A 17,204-nucleotide genomic window follows, 5' to 3' on the forward strand; every position below is an offset into this window, starting at 1 on the left:
CCGCCACCTCCACGAGTGGGAGGCGTACCTCCTCCACGAGGCGAGCTACCCGGCGCCGTCGAACATGCGCGTACCGGGCTCGTGGAGGCTCAGCGCCGGAGGCGTCCCCGTCCCCCCGACGCCGACCACCGCCACGCCGAGATCGCGCGCGTTCAAGCCTCCCTACCGAAGGAGGCGCGGGGCCTTCCAGAGTACGACGCCGGCAACCACGCGTTATGGACGGAGTACTTCCGGCGGCGCCATGAGGAGCGGCTCACCTCCACCAACAACGCGCCGGTACGGGGACGCCACAACGCCGAGGGCTGCCGCCTGTGGTGGGGCGTCCCCGGGCGTACTCTCCACACAGTCCTCAAGCACCTCGAGGGCGGTAACGAGCCGCCGCTCGAGTACTAGGCGCCCCAGGCGACTCCAGTCTCCCACCGGAGCGGCAGCTCTTGGCTGCCGAGGCGCATGACGGGTGGCTCCTCCTCCACCCGCTCCTCCGACGCGGCGCCGCTCGCCCCGTCAAGCTCGAGCCCGTGGAGATGCCGGAGCGTCGGCGCAGCCGTGCCGGCGGCCTCGTCATAAACGAGGGCCGCCGCTAGCCTTCCCCTCCTCTTCACCTGGTCAGGCCGAAGGGGGAGCCGGGGATGCCGCCCGTCGTCGTGAAACAGGAGCACATCGACATGGCCGCCGCCGACGAGACCGCCCTCAAATGGGCGCGGGACGACTATGTCCGAGGAGATGGAGCACCAGCGCCGCGCCCTCGAGGAGATCGCCGCTCGGTGCCGCGGCCGCGACGAGGGCGGCGTCATCATCCTCGAGGACAGCGACGACGAGGCGCCGCCGCCCACCAAGCCCGTCCGCCAAGGCAACCCAGAGTAGGGCTGCAGCAAGGACGGCGGCGGCGTGCAGGACGACGGCGGCGGCGGCGACTACACCGCCTTCTACAATCTCCTCGGCATGTAGAAGGCTCGGGACAGTGGCGGCTGCGGGTGGCGACGTAGTTTTAGGTTAACTAATTTAAAAAAAAAGTCTGGGGCCAACTTGGGGTGGCGAGTGGGAACCCAACCGCCCCACGGCGAAAATAACGTCGGCCCGAGGAGGCACTATTTCAAGTCCGAACGAGTGGAGATGCTCTTAATTACCTGTTCAACGCTTCTACTTATGATTCTCCCAACTGTGTTCATGAGAGCTGCAACACAAAAACATTTAAAAATTTGTTACAACCAGAACTACCAGCACAATTTACCATTCAGAGCTACTTGCACTTCTGTTCCATATTGTGCCGGTAGCTCATAAGACCAATTTCTAGTGATTTGGGAGTTACCGCTCACAATGGTCCTGTTCCTGAAAAGGCTTGTCACGATGACGCCCGGATGGACCGTGTTAGCTGAAATGTTGACCCCTTCATCCTGCTCACAAAATTATTTTTGAACTGTTCTTCATCCATTCATTCAGGCGGCAAAGAATCGACGTACCTTGAGAATCCGGGACAGCTCATTCATGTGGAGAATGTTTGCAAGCTTGGACTGGCCATAAGCAATGAGGCTGTTGAACCTGTAAAGTTGAGAACATGGCCAACAATGTTACTTCCCCAATTTTGCGAGGCCTTGAGATGGTTGGTTTCGTTCATTCAGCTTGGTCTAACTGACAACAGATTGATTACCCTGAAGGATCATGTACTTTGTCGAAGCATATCCCTTGGGGGTAGGTCATGATATGCCCCGAAGATGACACGTTAACGATCCTTCCTTGGACGCCGCTGTCCCGGCACGCGCTCTTCATGTTCTCCAGCAGCAGGTTTGTCAGAAGGAAATGCCCTGCCATGCCATTGGAGTTAACAAGTTGTCCCAACAAGTTGCTCCACTGTGAGCATCAACCTCATAACTCGCAGACCACTCGAAAGAAGAGATGCGCATGAGCGGCGAGCGGACAACTCTAGCCGATTTCGATAGTAGTACCGATGTGGTTCGTGGCGAAGTGCAGCTCCAGGCCGTCGCAGGAACGGTTGCAATCCCTCGCCATGACTCCGGCGTTGTTGCTGCCGAGAAAATGCGAGAGATTAAGCTCCCAGTATGTGCAACCACGGGCAAGATTTCTGTCCATTTCTTAATGCAAATAGAGAGGTCGCTTAGATGCTCTTGTGGATGTTCTTAGTAGTTCTTACATGAGGATGTTGAGGGGCAGGTTGAGGGAGGCGAACTCCGCGGCGAATCTCCCGACGGAAGCCATGGAGCTGAGGTCCAGCTGCAGCACGTCCACCTCCGCGCCGCCGCGGATCTCGGCCTGGATGGCCTCCTTGGCCCTGGCCCCCGCGGAGACGTCGCGGACGGCCATGACGACGCGCACGCCCCGCAGCGCCAGCACGCGCGCCGTCTCCCGCCCGATTCCTCTCGACGCACCTGCAGATCGCGAGCTCGCCGGTGTCAGCTCACGAGGTTGCCATGGCTGCCAAGATTCGACGAGGACAGCATGCTGACAGCTCACCCCGTGAGCGGAAAGTGGAAGAAGGTACCAGTGATGACGGCGACCAAGCCGCGGCCGTCGATGCCGGCGGTGACCTCCTCGGCCGTGGAGGCGCCGGCGAAGCCCGAGGGGCCCTTGCGGTAGAACCACCACATCAGTCGGCCAGCAGGCAGCAGCAACAGCGCAACAAGTTCGGACGGGCTAATGATTCGACTCCGATTCCGACGTTGTAATATCGACATCAAGACGAAATGCATGTGAGCTCAGCACTGCCAAGCTCTATTCTTTATGACTATTGACAGAGATTCCCACAACCCAACGATGGATTCGGAACTGAACTCTACTCGAATTTTTTTGAAGGTCAACTCTACTCGAATTTGGAAACTTTCAGCTGAACATTCAAACTCAAGAGTCCCATCACAAACGTACGTGCGCACGCAAGTAAATGTGCATACATGGTACCAGTTGCATTCGCTGACATCACTACTACTGAGAAATTTTACATGGCCAAAATATTAGGGAAGGGAGAAAAGCAACAAACTACTGGAGTAATAAAACATGCAACGCGGCGTACGCAGCCATCACAGGAACACTGCGACGGCGTATCATCTAGGAATCCTTCTTATCTTCGTCGGCGTGGCCATCGCCGTTGGTGCGCGCCGTGCGGTCGACGCCGTCGTCGCAGTAGTACCTCTGGAGCGCCCTGGGCAGGTAGAAGGGCAGGAGGAAGGCGAACAGGTTGGCGCCCCAGAAGGCCATGTTGGCCAGCGCGAGCACCCTCCCGGCCACCACGCGCCGCTGCGCCACGCCGGGGCCGCCGCGCTTCTCCTCCATCTCCTGCCGGAGCCACTCCCCGGCCGCGAACATCCTGCGGACGCTGTACATGACCGGGACGGCGGCCCGGACGGGGAGCGAGAACCGCCACGGGAAGGCGGCGGTGAGCCCCTCGGTGAAGACCTGCGCGGAGAGCAGGAACGCGTGCGGGGCCGCGGCGGCGATCCCCGTGGTGTCCCCGGAGCGGAGGCCGTCGAGGATGTAGAGCGCCGGGAGCGCGGCGCCGACGAGGAAGCCGCCCACGGTGTGCGCGGCGAGGAGGAGGCGCGCGGGGCCGAGGAAGACGGGCGTGGACGGGTTGGGCTTCCCGGGGCGCTGCGGGAAGGCGAGCGACGCGAGGAGGAGGAGGTAGGGGAGGAGCAGCACGGCGAAGGCGATCTCCGAGAGCGGCACGGTGGTGGAGAAGGCCAGCACGGCGGCGGCGCCCAGCGTGTTGAGCTGCTTGATGGAGAAGAGGTAGTAGTGGTGGTGCGGGCGCGCCGTCGGCGAGGTGGGCTCCGGGTGCAGCGGCGGCGGCGGCTGCCCCATCGACGGCAGCATGATGCCGCCCCCCGCCGTCGGGCCCACGCCGCCGGACATCGGCGGTGAACGGAGAGCTGTCGCGGCGTTGGTCGGCCGGTCGGTAGGTTGCGAGCGTGCGGTACGAGGTGGCGGTGGCAGCGTTGGCGAGAGAGTGAGTGAGCGGTTTCCCCGGTGCAGGAGGCGGGGGGAAAGCTTAAGGCGAGCGGTGGATGGGGTGCGTGGCGCGCTCTGGTGCTCGGCTCGCCATGGCGCGCCGCGTGTGGAGGCGCTTCGGATTATCTTACTGGCCTCGGAGCCTGCGAGGAACAGCGCAGCTCGGGTGAGGCTACGTGTTCCCGGCGTGTCCTTCACGGACTTGCACGGAGGACCGAAAGGTGCGTGCTCGGTGCAAGGAACTTTCTCGAAACAAGGTGATTCGAGGTTTAGACTTTAGAACCAAGTAGGCACTCCACTTGTACTGGAGCAGATGATAGATGATTCGGAAAGCAAAAGAAGAGTACGTAGATGATTCCCAAAAGGAGAGGATGATATATATAGCTCTCTACAGATGGCGCTTGCTTCGAACGAAATTAGGCTGGTTGAGCTGGGATGCTGGATAAGCGGATTCTGATGCTTCCTTTTTCCTTCCTCAAATGTTGCACTGACGCTCGTTCTCCGTACCATTTTCTTCTGTATCCAAAAGGACCATCATCATGTTTCAAATGTTACAGGTTACGATTTGCAAGGTTTGTGAGAGTAGGATCTAGTACTTGATAAAGTTCACAGCAACAAATACACTTCGCTAGAGCACCTCACGGGTTCATCCCAAATAGGTGTGCTCGACAAACAAATAATACGCTACATGTGATTCAGGTACGCCCGTCTCAGCTACAAGACTGGTGACTGACTTCCGGCCGGGTCAAGGAGGCTACACGCACACAAGCTGCAGCAAAGCCTTCCAGTACCTGGAGCAAGACGGGTTCTGGTGTATCGCCCTCAGAAGCCACGCCCCGGGACTCTGCATCGTCTCCACCAGTTGCAGTTTCTTCTGCTGAGGACCTACCGCAGTCGACTGGCTCGCCAGCAGGTGCATTTGGAAGTAGAGCTCAGCAGGCCGCAGTTCTGCGCGAATCGAAACCAGGAAACAATCAGATAAAATGAAATGAACGTTTTATCTGAGTAGTGCTCTTTGGAGCTCTGAGCTTCAGTTTCAGACCTGGGGGCCAAGAGAACCACTCGAGGCGAAGGTTCTTCTCCCACTTGGCTTTGGAGCCGAGGCTGCCTTCTGCTTGGGCCAGTAGGAGTGATATGATGGGTACGGCAGCTTGAGACTTCTGCTGTGCCTTTCTGAGGCTCGAAGCTGCGCGGGTTATATACTGAGGAGCTGCATACCTACGGGCAATCTCCATATGCATAGCTCCTGCCAGGGTGATTTTGATTCAGTATACGGTGAGAACATAGAAAGAAGCAAACTCATCTAACTAATGTTGGTCCCACTCGCTATCGCCCCTTCTAAGTTTCTTAAGGAGATTGCGGGATACTGTGATCATGATGTCTACTGGAGATAACAGAACAATCGAGTAGAAAATTCAACTCCACATAAGAAATAACCAAAAAATGTTTCAGGGAAAACTGACAATTAAAATAAGCCAACCAACAAACAGAACAAACAACAAACTGGCTTACCATTGAGGAATAAGATGCAGCTATCAGCATCCTTTTCAGCACATGCTTGTGCAAGAGCTTTTTCAGCACTTGCAAAGTCCTCATCCCGCATAAAACACTGAGCACATGCTAGATTGAAAAGAGCAGCCCATTTTGATGGGAAGCTACCATTCCTTTCAATGCATTCTTTCAGATTTATCTCTATTTCATCAGAGCCACGGTTCACTAAACATAAAGATTCAAGTTGCTTGAGCGTTACCCAGCCAACCTCAGTATTCGTGCGGTTCTGCAAGCATTTCATGTATTCCTTCCTGGAGTTCGAAAGATCGCCTTGCACCACATAAGCCCGACACAGTTGCAAGTGTGCAAAGAAAGTATCCACACTCGGAGGAGCAACTCTTAGAGCATCTGTAACTTGAGCGATGCCGTTTTCATAGTCATCAGATTGCAAACTAACCTCTGAAGACAAAAGAAGTAGCAAGTACTTCTCATAAAGGATGAGTTTATGCTCTTGTGAATTGCTACTGCTGGACATAATTTGTAAAACCAGCCTCTTCAAAGTGGCACAAATATGTTTGGGGTACTTCTCTTCACGTGCTTTCTGGAAAATAGCAAGCACAAGCAAGTAGCGTGCATCTTGGTTCCATGGTTCTTGATGGACCAACCTTCAAATGAAGTTACATCTTAGTTTGCCAACCAAAGCCAAGTAAGTATAATGTTGTCAATGTCGTAAGTTGGAAAAAAAAACATACCTTTGCAGGTTGCATATTCCATTGTATTGGCTTAGGTACTGGTCTTCACATGTTGGGAATGAGAACTTTGGATAAGAGGTGCAGGTAGCATAGCAAGACATTGTTGCACAAGCTTGAATTTGATGCGGAGACCTTAGGCCCCTATTGGATGTGTGCCCATGGGACAACGAAGTAACCCTTACTGCTTTGTGAGAAGCAGTCCAATCTCCGCTCGACAGCAGCAGAGATCCAAGATGGTTTCTGCAGCATGCAACGAAAGGCAACATTATGATCGATATAGTCATAGTCATGGTTTATTGTTCCAGGGAAGATGTTACCTTACTAAACTGCAGTCAGGATACATGTGTAGAACCTTTTTCAGGTAAGACAAACCACCCTCGGCCCCTAAACAGTTGTTTGATTCCCCACCAATCTACAAGTGAAATTTAATCTATATTATTACAACTAGCATACAACCAAAAAAGGAAGAAAAAAAATCCACCTAGTACCAAAAAAAATTAGGGTACTTACTGCCTTCCCCAGAGCAATATTTGAGTGGACTTCACTCATCACGTCATAGGATGTAAGTCTAGGAGGCGTACTCAAGTGAGGTAACTGAAAACGCTTGCTTGGCTGCAAAGCATCTAATGCAGAGATGATGAATTTCAACTCTCTGTTATAACTGGGTTGACCAGGGAGTGTATGAATGACCGAAGCTGCAGAATCCTTCCCAGCTATGTTGTATGCTAAGGTGCATATGAATCCCAATGCCCCAGTTGCGCTCTCCTGCTTCATATTAGATAAGTTTTCAGCCAAGTTTCGTGATATAGAAAGAGCTTCATCATGCCGTCCAAGTTTCCACAATGCAAGAGCATATACTTGCAATCCATCAACGTTCAGCAGTCCTAGAAATTTGAGATGACTTGTTAGTGTGTATGTTGTATATAGCATGTGCAAAATAAATTGATATAATAATAATATAATATGCTTGTCATGCATGTTTGTTCAATTCATAAGAAAAATAGGAAATATAAGCCTTCAGTTGCTTGAAGTGGAAACTAAACAGACCTTGTGTTTTCAACTCTTCGCACTCGCGCACTGCATCAGTTGCAAGACCAGCCTGCGGTCAATGTGATGATTTTAATTAAAGAAATGGAAGTGCTTATGGGGAATTAAAGGGATAAACACCTAACTATAAGATTCATAAGTACCACACTAGGAACAGCAAGCTTATTACAGATACACAAGTCACAGTACACAACATTTTTTTAGATTTACAGTAAACAGCATGATTTAAGCTTCTTGCTCTGAAATAAATAATTCTATCAAACCATATGATAGTATTCTTACCTTACATAGTGACCGAGCAAGATTCACTGAAACATCAACAAAAGGATATCTATTGTCCAACTTGGATCTGCGCATCATGCCTAAAGCAAATTTCGCATGTTGGTAAGACGTGATTGCAGATTGAAAATCTGATCGCACTTCAGAGACCAAGCCATTTATATTGTGTGATTCTGGGTAATGAGGCGCTCGCTGAACAGCCTGTCTTACAGCCATTAGTACCTACACAACATAAAGCATTGCCTAAGAAAGATTACATATACATAACCTGGTGCTCTAAATACCCAAACCCAAGCACTAAGTTATGTAGGCATAGGTATAAACATGTGCCTAGTGAAACCATCTGCAGCACTAACTTGGTGACAATGCCAACAATTCAACAACACTATGATGTAAAGATGAGACCATATAATAACTGCCACCAGGTTAAACGGGCTGCTTTAAAAAAACATCACTTCATTTGGAGCATGAAGTGGCCAATATTTACTTCGAAATTAACTTTCAACAACACCAGAAAATGAAATTGAACATACCTGAGGTGACATAAGTTCACCGGAACGAGCTGCAATTGTTCCAAGGCCAATCTGGAACTCTGGCAGCTATGCAAATATGACATGAGAATGAGATAAAACTAAAGTAAGGAAATAACTAAGCAAAAACTCAGTAAATTGTACATACAGGTAGTATCTGCACAGCTCTCAAGCAACTTTCATAAGACTCGTTTACTGCACCAGCCCTTTAAGATCATGCCAAAGATTAAATCAGTGTAAGCAAAAACTGAGTGCAGTAGTATAGGGGCCTTTTTGACTTTCAGCGAAAGATGTAGGGGGTCGTTACCTAGATTGGTGATCGTTTTCTGCCGACATTCCAGCCCATGGCAAGGCCAACGATGGATCAATGCTTCGAGCTCGATCAAATGCTTGTCTTGCCAATTGCTTGTGACCTGATTGTCTGTAAATCTGAAGGTCCAACTATTAGTTACCTTCCTACTAGTAAAAAGAGTCAAACAGGCAACCAATAACTGCATAAATAGCAGTACCTTTCCAAGGTATGCCCAAGCTTCAGAGAGAGACGTATCCAACTGCAGTGCCCTGATAAGAGAATGCTGCTTTAAAGCCTGATTACTTGAGACTGAACCCAATGTAACCCAGAAATCCTTATTAACTGGTTCCAGCATCAAACCACCCAATGACATTTTTTCTGGAAGCTCCCTGTTGTACAGAAAACATAGTGTGTCATCAGAAATCTCCCAAACAAAGCTAGCATCTGATGAGCAAAGAAGTTTACCAAACAATGGGATCTACAGAGTTATTCTCCTCCATGGTACAAATGAGATCAAGACAAATAGCAGTATCAATGTGAATATTAGCTTCCCAAGGAGTGAGGTGCAAAGCTCGTTGATATGAGAGTTTTGCACTATTTGCAGCTGACAAACATGTATTTCTCCACTGAAGGACGGAAGCTTTGAAATTTTGTTCATCCATGCCCCTCTTAATATGCCTATCCTCCCACGGAAAACACCTTGCAAGTGCGAGCTGACATAAAATGTGAGACATATGATTGAATACTTCAAGTTATAAGGTGCCAAGTAAATTTAAGTGATCAATTAATGGTAATAGAGGTACCTGAGTATCTGCATGCAATTTCCAAACACAGGAAAGGTTTCCAGCCAAGGAAGTGCAAACTTTAGCAGTTTCTGATGCTTCCTACATTAAACAACACTCAGGTGATACATGGACATGAAATGCTATTGATTCAGAACAAAGTATCATATACCAAAATACCTTCAGCAGATTAGCTGCCCAGGTAAAGGCCCCAATAGTTACACAATGCTTTGACCACGCAAGCAATGCCGAGGCAAGTCCAAAGTATGCAGAATGATTATGAGGAGCCATCTCCACGGCAGAACGGAACTGTTCGACTCCCTAATATTGTGTAAAGTACAATATCACAGAAGTTATTACCGGTAGCAGCAGCAGAGTCATAGATGCTTAAATTGGTCTTTGCTAATCAAAACCCATAGGTATCCAACACAACTGAAGGTTCATTAGCTGAAAAAACTTCCTACCTTTCTGAAATAGCCAAGCATTAGCTGGATGTTTCCACTTTCGATCAAAGCAAAGACCCGGGAACTATCAAGTTCAATAGCTCGCCCATATGACTGCCAACCAAAACTGAAGTAAGCATATTCAGAAGACTCACTACAACACTAAATTGTTTATGATTGTCGAAAGTGAAAACAGCACACCTTTACTGCAGCAGTAAACATGCCCAAACGGTGGTAAGCCAGACCAAGTGCCTAATACCAAATATGGAATGTTAAACCAAATACATTGTAAAGACAGAACGAACGTATGACTTGGGTTTCATCAACTTTGACAAGGAAATATAAGGAAATAAAACACGCACCTCCCATAAATCCGCACATGTTGGGTAACCTCGTATTGAGTGTTGAAGGCTCTGTATAGCATCTGACCACTTCTTTTGATGAACCTAAATTTGCCATATCGTGTCAATACTTACCATGGATATGTTCCGTTATGCAGTTTACAGAAAAGATAATCACAAGAAAACTGTTAACAAATTATACACACAAGCTTAACCTTATCAGTTTAAAGTATAAACAAAGAACATTCGTAGCTCCTTGATTCAAGAAAACAAAACAACGCAATTGTTAAAGCCTAGAAAGGGCTGTAAGCCTAGTCATTGAAGGATAGACAGGCATAACAAGATCTGAAATATCTCTAGGGTCGGAACGAAAAAGGGGTTGAGCACCAGGAAGGAACAGTCACCCAAAGGGCCAGACTGCCAAATGACCTGGGGAGAACCCTCTGAACTGGTCAATTAAAACGAGCAGGTGACGCATGTGAAGCAGGCTCCCAAAAGGCATCAGAACATTTGATATTTTTATGATAAGCGCATTTCAGACGACTGTTTTACTGCTGCTTAGGAACTTGTTTTGTTTTATACTTCTATTGACGCAGCAGCGCAAATTTTTTTTAGAAAAGGTGAAAAGGACAAGCCAGTACCCCATTGTTTTACTCTATGTACCTTGGTAAGCCAGTATGGAAGTATGCACTGCCCACATGTCTTTGCAGTGATGTACTGATGTCCACTAGAGGCACAATTGACTCTTCAACTTCCTCTCTATCAGTATTGCATAGTTGGCACCAACTCTGAGCTGCCCTTTCCTAGAATCAGCCACCTCGACTTTACAGCTTATACTGTGCCTTCAATTCACTTCAGCAAAACCAACTGGTGTGCTAACTAGGTTCAATTGCCCCATGGCAGTACTTAAGATTTCAGACCAAACATAAAACGAGGGTTCTATTTACTCTTTAGTTCCACCATTTGTAATCTCCTGATGTATTGACCATCTATAGTTTTATGAATCTGCCTATGCACATTATTTTTGCTCTTAGTTTAGTATCTATCTATATAGTGTACTGTGTAAGAGTAAATATGGATATTGTGCGTTGACAATGGCACGATGCTACATCCAATGGTCAAGATCGGGCAAATCCTGATGTTTAAAACCCTTGGAACAAACCCTTAGTACACCAGATCATGTCACGTTGTATTTCAGGATGGTAGTTACACAGAACATTCACCAGCAGGAGGCACTACTGTTTGGATTATATCGGCCCATACTTGCATAGAGATTAGGGATTTCAGTATCACTGTGCACAGATGGGGCTAATTAAACATACTTGTATATATAAAACATACTGATGCATATTTATTTTTTACCATATTTCTAATCATAAAAACGCTACGTGAAGTCACGTGTATTTTGCCTATAATAAAATTGAGGAATATAACACACACAGCAACAAGTAACAACAAACATTACTTGCAGAGTTGTACATCACCTATTCAGCAATAAGTACCAAACTTAATCCTGAATGACCTATTGCTGGTGGATTTTGCTTATCAGCAGTATGGATTTTGCTTATCGGCAGTATGTACTCCGTATTCGATTATCCCTCACTGTACATGAGATGAAAATCTGTACCATAAAAGGAAAATTTAAACCAGCAGTACTGAGGAGTGATCCCTGGTCGAACAGTTGACTCATTGAACCAAGACCTTAAGCAGTTTGATGACCAGGCTGATTATACCTTAACTAAACCTATACAGCATACCTAAGAAACTACTGCAACAAGGTCATTGCGATGGTTCCTACTGATGTAGTTCCTGCTAAACATCTTCTGTTATTATCAGATAATTTCATTATGCTATCACACCTACAAACCTCGTCGCTGATTTATAGAAACATATTAACAGAGAAAAAGATTATTAAAAATTCTTGCTTCCCTATCTAATCTCTACAGGACAAAGGCCTGAAGTTCTCTATAACTAATGCCTATTGGCTTAGCTTCCATAGACTCAAAATTAGGAGGTTCCGGCCCAATTCAAATGTATCCACTCAATCGAAATGAATCCTTCAAATTTGCTCATGATGTTGCCATGATCACTTCATCAAGCAATAGAAAATGAGTAAAAGCAGCTGTCACTCGAGTGCACCTGCAAGTAGCCGAGTCTCCGGAAGGCCCAAAACGCGCGCGGTGACTTGCCGGCAGCCTCCTTGCACACGGCGAGCTCCAGGCTCTCCTTCCCCTCCGCGTCAAGCAAATCGCAGAGCGCCTCCTGCACTCACCAGCCAGCAGACAGAAACAGGCCGCATCAAAAACACCACCGCGAGCAAACCAACCAACCAACAAACGACTTCAATGCACACACCCCGGACTCGGCGTCGTCGGGGTCGAGCGCCACGGCCCGCTCGAAGCACCTGGCGGCGCGCTGCGCGTCGCCGGCGCGGGCGTAGTGGTGGCCGAGGGAGCGGAAGGGCCCGCCGTCGTTGGGGTTCAGCTTGGCGGCCGCGAGGAGGCGCTCGGCCTCCTCCTCCGCGCCCTGCTTCGCCGCGGGGGCGGACATGGGGGCCGGCGGGTGGGCGGGCAGAGCTGAACCCTCGGAATCTCGTGCTGCGGTGCTGCTGGTACTCCGCCGAGCAGCAGACGAATCAGCGGCAGACTGGGTGGGCTTGAAGGATGAATGAATCCGAGTTAGTGGAGCGGAGGAGGAGGAGGAGGCTGAGGGAGGGATTCTCTTCGGGGCGGTGGTGCTCCGGTGGAGGGCGGAGAGGGTTAGATGGATGGCCCCATCGGAGGGGAGGAGGGAAAGTAAAAGCACTGTTGGAACTTGGGCCAGGAACTTTAGGCCCAGGTCAACCGAACGATGGCCCGCTGGACATATGATGTGTGGACAGAGTTCTTCAAAAGGAAGTGATAATTCTCAAAAGAAAAAAAAGGAAGTGATGTGTTTCCCAAAAAAAAGGAAGTGATGTAACCCTGAAAAAAGTGATGTGTGAATAGAGTAATTATTTGAGGGAGCTATACTTTGCCAACCTTAACTTTTGTTTAGGGCTGATGTAACAACTTACGTCATCTCTAGCCCATCCAAGAGTTAAGTATCGAGACAAATATATGCTAACCCAACAAGTCAAAATTTAACGAAAAGGGAAAGAAGAGCAAATGAAAACACGATAAACGCCAAAGTTCTTAAGTATCTTTCAGGAGGAAGCAAAAAAATCAAAGAAAGAAGAAAAGAGTAGGCCTTGCGGATATGCTAAGATTACACCTATCTTTATATGATCCGAAACCATTTCATTTTCTTAATTTCTCACAGTAGTTCCCTTCCATCAAAACCAGTAAATGTGAGCCATCGCTGGTAATCTTTTGTGCCATATATAGTGCTACCATCTAAAATATATATATAGTTCTACCAATTGTCAGAGTTCCTCAATGCCAATGTGGGACAGGACCAACACTAACAAATTAATGATCAAATGATAATCACGATGGATCTTTTTTTCCAGAGAGCATGCAATGAACTAAGCCAAACTGGTATATTCATGTTCAATTGATGGCACAGTTACATAAATCATTTGAGAAGCTACAGGCATATGCATCATAATGTGTATGGAAAAATCATAATACAAATATCATTGATATACACCCAATAAATTAACTACCACATTCAGCATACAATCAAAATGGGCTAAAAGGTTTTTGTTTTTTGTTTCTTGAGAAAAAGGCAACCAAACATGGTTAAGCCACCCACACAATTTGTCTTCTATTTTCTCCTTGTGCTAACTCCATCGACCATATGTCTATCAAATGTGGCGAGATTTTGTCTAAAATAGCCGTATGGTTGAGAGAAACTTGGTGTTTTTGTTTCAAGTTTAATTTTTTGATTCAAAATTCAACCTGCACAAAAAATGCAGCAAATCGATAATAATCCAGCGATGATTTTGATCAAATTGTAGCTAAAACTGACGTATGATGCGAGAGAAATCTGGTGTGTCAAACTTCTGCCCCGCCCCGAGTATTCATTGATTTATCTTCCCTTTTAGGAGCAGATGCTACACGTACAGGGATAATCATATGGTCTGATTTTATAGGGTTAGCTACTATAAATTTATTCTATAACAAAATTGGCCCTAAGTCAAAGGATCATTGGCCTTTTATTTGATTCTCTGTCGACTCACTCGTGCTACTTCGGGGGAAACCCTAAGATCTGGTAATCCAGATCGGACGATGGCGGTACTGCGGTGTCGTTCCTCTCTTGGGAGCATCATTTATGGAGCAGCGCGGGAAGACAGAGGCAGGAGGTGGAGCGGCTAAGTCTTGCACGGAGCTTCGGTGGAGATGCCAAGTCATGCTTGGCCGACAGGTGCTACGCTGTGTCATGCCTGGTCAGCAGGTGCTACGCACGACAGATCTTCCAGAGTCTTCGCGTGTGGATGGACGCGCGCAGGGCGGTGGCTCCGTTGGGCGCCGTGGTGGCGTCGGCGGATGTCTGGACTAGCAAGGATGATGCGGATCTCTATCCTGAAGATGGGTCAGTGATACGATGATGATGGCGGCTTCTAAAACGTGTGCATGTGGTGTGCGCCTTTGATCTGCTGCATCGGTTGTTGATTCAGATAAGTTATGTGGATGGATCGGCAACGACACCGGTTTTAGATATGGAGGGTGAGAGCACTCCACGTTATCGAGTCTGTAGGTGTGAGTGATGGCTTCGGGTGGCTTGATGTATATTTTTGTCAGACATTTGTGGAATAACTTATAAAGATGGATGTATACGTCCATTGATGCAGAGGCCGGGGTCTAACCTCTTTTTTTTAAAGTTACTTTATAATTAACAAGTCTGCCCTTTTCGCACGAGTTCTTCATTGGATTTGTTTAACTGAACTGAAAATTCCAGGTCAGCTATTATACCCTTTTAAATCCTTTGAACAAACAGCCTTTGCCATTTCTTCATCACTATAGAAAAAGAAGAGATGCAGTGTATGGCACAACCCCAGTTGCACGAACAGACCAGGCAGGAGTTCAGGTTCAGTGTATGTTGCTCAGATTCCCGGCATCTTTTAGCTCCCGCCATGTAAGATTCCGGTCGATCGGAATTGGAAACCCGGCGACTAATCCGTGGAACGCATTTGTTTACGTGATCACGGAAGGAGCAAGGCCGAGCTCTTCACAACCGAGGCTTGGATCGAGTTGACCAATGGCTCCGTCGCGAGGCTAGCTATACTTGCAGCACGTCGCTGTCGCGCACTGCTGTGCTGCCCCGTCTGGCTTTCTCCTCCCACGGCGACGCGCCACCGTCCCAAAAGTCGCCTACTCATGCTACAAGGCTACGAGCACATAGCTGTTGCCGCCCGCCCTCAGCCGCGCGAGACATCGAGCTCCACGCACGTACGGGGCGATCGAGGAGGATCGGCTGGCTAGCTCGGGCGGAGACGACCGGTCGATGGAGGCTGCGGCGGCGGCGGCGGAGGAGGAGGAGAAGGTGTTCGTCGCGGTGCCGGCGGAGCCCAGGGCGGGGCAGTCGACGCTGGCGTGGGCTCTCCGCCATCTCCACGGCGGCGCCGCCACCACCATCGTCGTCATGCACGTGCATGTCCCGGCGCAGATGATCCCCATCAGTACGTGCGTTCCTTCCTCGCCACATCGTCGAACTCTGCTCTCTTAGCTACTGCGGGTCTCATCCATCACATGTTTGGTCCTGTCCTAAAATCTCAGTGGGGGTCAAGTTCCACGCCGATAAGCTGAGCCCGGAGCCGGTGCGCGTGTTCAGAAGGGCGGAGCGTGAGAGGGCCGACGAGATGCTGGACGACTACATCCACCAGTGCTCGCAAATCAAGGTGCCATTCTCGAAATAAAAGAACTTCCCTTCTTCTCAACAATTTACACAGTGTCTGCAAATTCCAGGTGAAATGCGAGAAGCTGGTGGTCGGGAAGGAAGACGCCGCGTCCGGTCTTGTCGAGCTCATTCGGCTCCATGGAATCACCAAGCTAGTGATCGCAGCCGCCGCGGACAGGCACTACTCGAGGTATGATATCTGTCGGGGCAGAACTCTGTTTCTTGCACATACAGACATGCTCTGTATTTTATTTTATTTTAATAAAATTTTGGGTAGGGACAGGGAGCTCTGAAACATTTAAACTTCCACGTTTATGATTTTTCATATCCGGTTTCAGAAAGCTCGACAAGCCTGTGTCCAAGACAGCGACAGAAATAATGCAGAGAGCTGATCCATCATGCAAGATCTGGTTCGTCTGCAAGGAGCAGTTAGTCTGTACCAGGTAAACATTTTCATCTGATTTAGCAGCTTTCCGATTTCTCTTTTTCTTTTTTTTTTGCGAAGAAGCTTTCCGATTTCTCATGGCTAATGGATTATGGATAGCAGAGTTCCAAAAATCTCTGACTCTCCAACGAAATTTATTTCAGCAAACTGACTCAGGTATCCATTGCAGGGACAAGGAAGTACAAATTGCACCATCAACTGTTGCTGCACCTTTGCTCCCTAATCTTGGCCATGAAGTTCTGGATTTGCAATCTCCCCAGGAAGAGGTGCATCAGATCATGCAACCACACCTTCTAATTTCCTTTTTTTTTTGCGGGGCACACCTTCTAATTTCCAACACTCTTTTTTTTGTTTTGTTTTTTTGCAAAAATGGCGGGATTCATCATTGTGCTTCTTAATTCTTTATTTCGTCTAACCTTTGCAGGGTGACACCGAGATGGAACCGAGTTTCGACGATGAACTCGAAGAGGCACGCAAAGCAGTCGAGGAGCTGATGAGAAGAGCTCTGAAGGAATCCTGCAGGCGCCAAAAGGCAGAAGAAGAAACAGCCGCATCTCTCCACAAAGTACAACCGGACCGGAATTGGATATGAGCTTCAGTGCAAGACAAGGCAAAATTAAGCCTGCATTGTACTGGTATTTTCTTCGGAGCTTGATCGGAACTGTGAACCTTGCAGGCGCAAGAACACGAGGAGCTGTACCTTGAGGAGGTGAAGAAGAGGGAGGAGCTCGAAGCAGCTCTGGCGAGAGCAGACGGAGAAATCGCGCGGCTACGACAGGCAATCCAGCAAAAACACGACCGGGGAGGCAGTCACGGCGAGATCGATGCTTGAACAGCACATCGTCGTCACGGGCGACGATGCGACGAAATCCAACTTTGGCGCCGCGGCCGCAGCCGGGCGATTTTAGAGCAGCGGCGGGGTAACCCGGCGGAGCCTTTTCCGTGGTGAAGGGTGATGCAATGCCGCAATGGTGGAAGAGAGCTGGAGGCACCGCCCAGCAAGAGGGCTGGGAAGGTGCCCGATG

The 17,204-nt window shown here is 48.7% G+C and overlaps 4 protein-coding genes across 5 annotated transcripts in view; 1 reads left to right on the forward strand and 3 right to left on the reverse strand.

Moving 5' to 3' along the window:
* Positions 1–2,712, reverse strand: part of LOC123181592 (short-chain dehydrogenase TIC 32, chloroplastic) — a 4,371-nt gene extending 1,659 nt beyond the window's left edge. Inside the window, exons 1-7 of the mRNA XM_044593897.1 lie at positions 2,498–2,712; positions 2,150–2,384; positions 1,944–2,023; positions 1,649–1,802; positions 1,461–1,539; positions 1,310–1,394; positions 1,128–1,174 (exon numbers count right to left, since the gene is read on the reverse strand). Coding sequence (XP_044449832.1) covers positions 1,128–1,174; positions 1,310–1,394; positions 1,461–1,539; positions 1,649–1,802; positions 1,944–2,023; positions 2,150–2,384; positions 2,498–2,705 — 888 coding nt within the window. The 5' untranslated portion in view covers positions 2,706–2,712. The remainder of the gene's footprint in view (positions 1–1,127; positions 1,175–1,309; positions 1,395–1,460; positions 1,540–1,648; positions 1,803–1,943; positions 2,024–2,149; positions 2,385–2,497) is intronic.
* Positions 2,713–2,824: 112 nt separating this feature from the next.
* On the reverse strand, positions 2,825–4,304 carry LOC123181593 (uncharacterized). The gene has a single exon (XM_044593898.1). It carries the CDS (start codon positions 3,859–3,861, stop codon positions 3,058–3,060), a length of 804 nt encoding a protein of 267 aa, XP_044449833.1. The 5' UTR covers positions 3,862–4,304; the 3' UTR covers positions 2,825–3,057.
* Positions 4,305–4,437: 133 nt separating this feature from the next.
* Positions 4,438–12,687, reverse strand: LOC123181591 (tetratricopeptide repeat protein SKI3). 2 transcript variants are annotated; one of them, XM_044593895.1, is made up of 20 exons: positions 12,270–12,687; positions 12,054–12,176; positions 9,936–10,019; positions 9,775–9,825; positions 9,595–9,687; positions 9,311–9,451; positions 9,152–9,232; positions 8,814–9,061; positions 8,566–8,737; positions 8,364–8,485; positions 8,205–8,262; positions 8,060–8,125; positions 7,530–7,748; positions 7,248–7,299; positions 6,711–7,084; positions 6,518–6,612; positions 6,201–6,440; positions 5,470–6,113; positions 5,000–5,203; positions 4,438–4,905 (listed from the first exon to the last, which is right to left on the reverse strand). In XM_044593895.1, the coding sequence occupies exons 1-20, from the start codon at positions 12,462–12,464 to the stop codon at positions 4,712–4,714; spliced, it is 3,456 nt and encodes a 1,151-aa protein (XP_044449830.1). In that variant the 5' UTR covers positions 12,465–12,687; the 3' UTR covers positions 4,438–4,711. The 2 variants fall into 2 exon arrangements, with proteins under 2 accessions (XP_044449830.1, XP_044449831.1); XM_044593896.1 differs by lacking the exons at positions 12,054–12,176; positions 12,270–12,687 and having other exon boundaries at positions 9,595–9,700.
* A 2,663-nt stretch (positions 12,688–15,350) lies between these two features.
* Positions 15,351–17,011, forward strand: LOC123159031 (U-box domain-containing protein 33-like). Its single transcript, XM_044576835.1, has 7 exons — positions 15,351–15,516; positions 15,614–15,735; positions 15,803–15,924; positions 16,073–16,177; positions 16,349–16,445; positions 16,604–16,744; positions 16,856–17,011. Exons 1-7 carry the CDS (start codon positions 15,480–15,482, stop codon positions 17,009–17,011), a joined length of 780 nt encoding a protein of 259 aa, XP_044432770.1. The 5' UTR covers positions 15,351–15,479.
* The last annotated feature ends 193 nt before the right edge of the window (positions 17,012–17,204 follow it).

Source organism: Triticum aestivum, chromosome 1D (genome assembly GCF_018294505.1).
Source record: "Triticum aestivum cultivar Chinese Spring chromosome 1D, IWGSC CS RefSeq v2.1, whole genome shotgun sequence".
NCBI classification, from domain to species: domain Eukaryota; kingdom Viridiplantae; phylum Streptophyta; class Magnoliopsida; order Poales; family Poaceae; genus Triticum; species Triticum aestivum.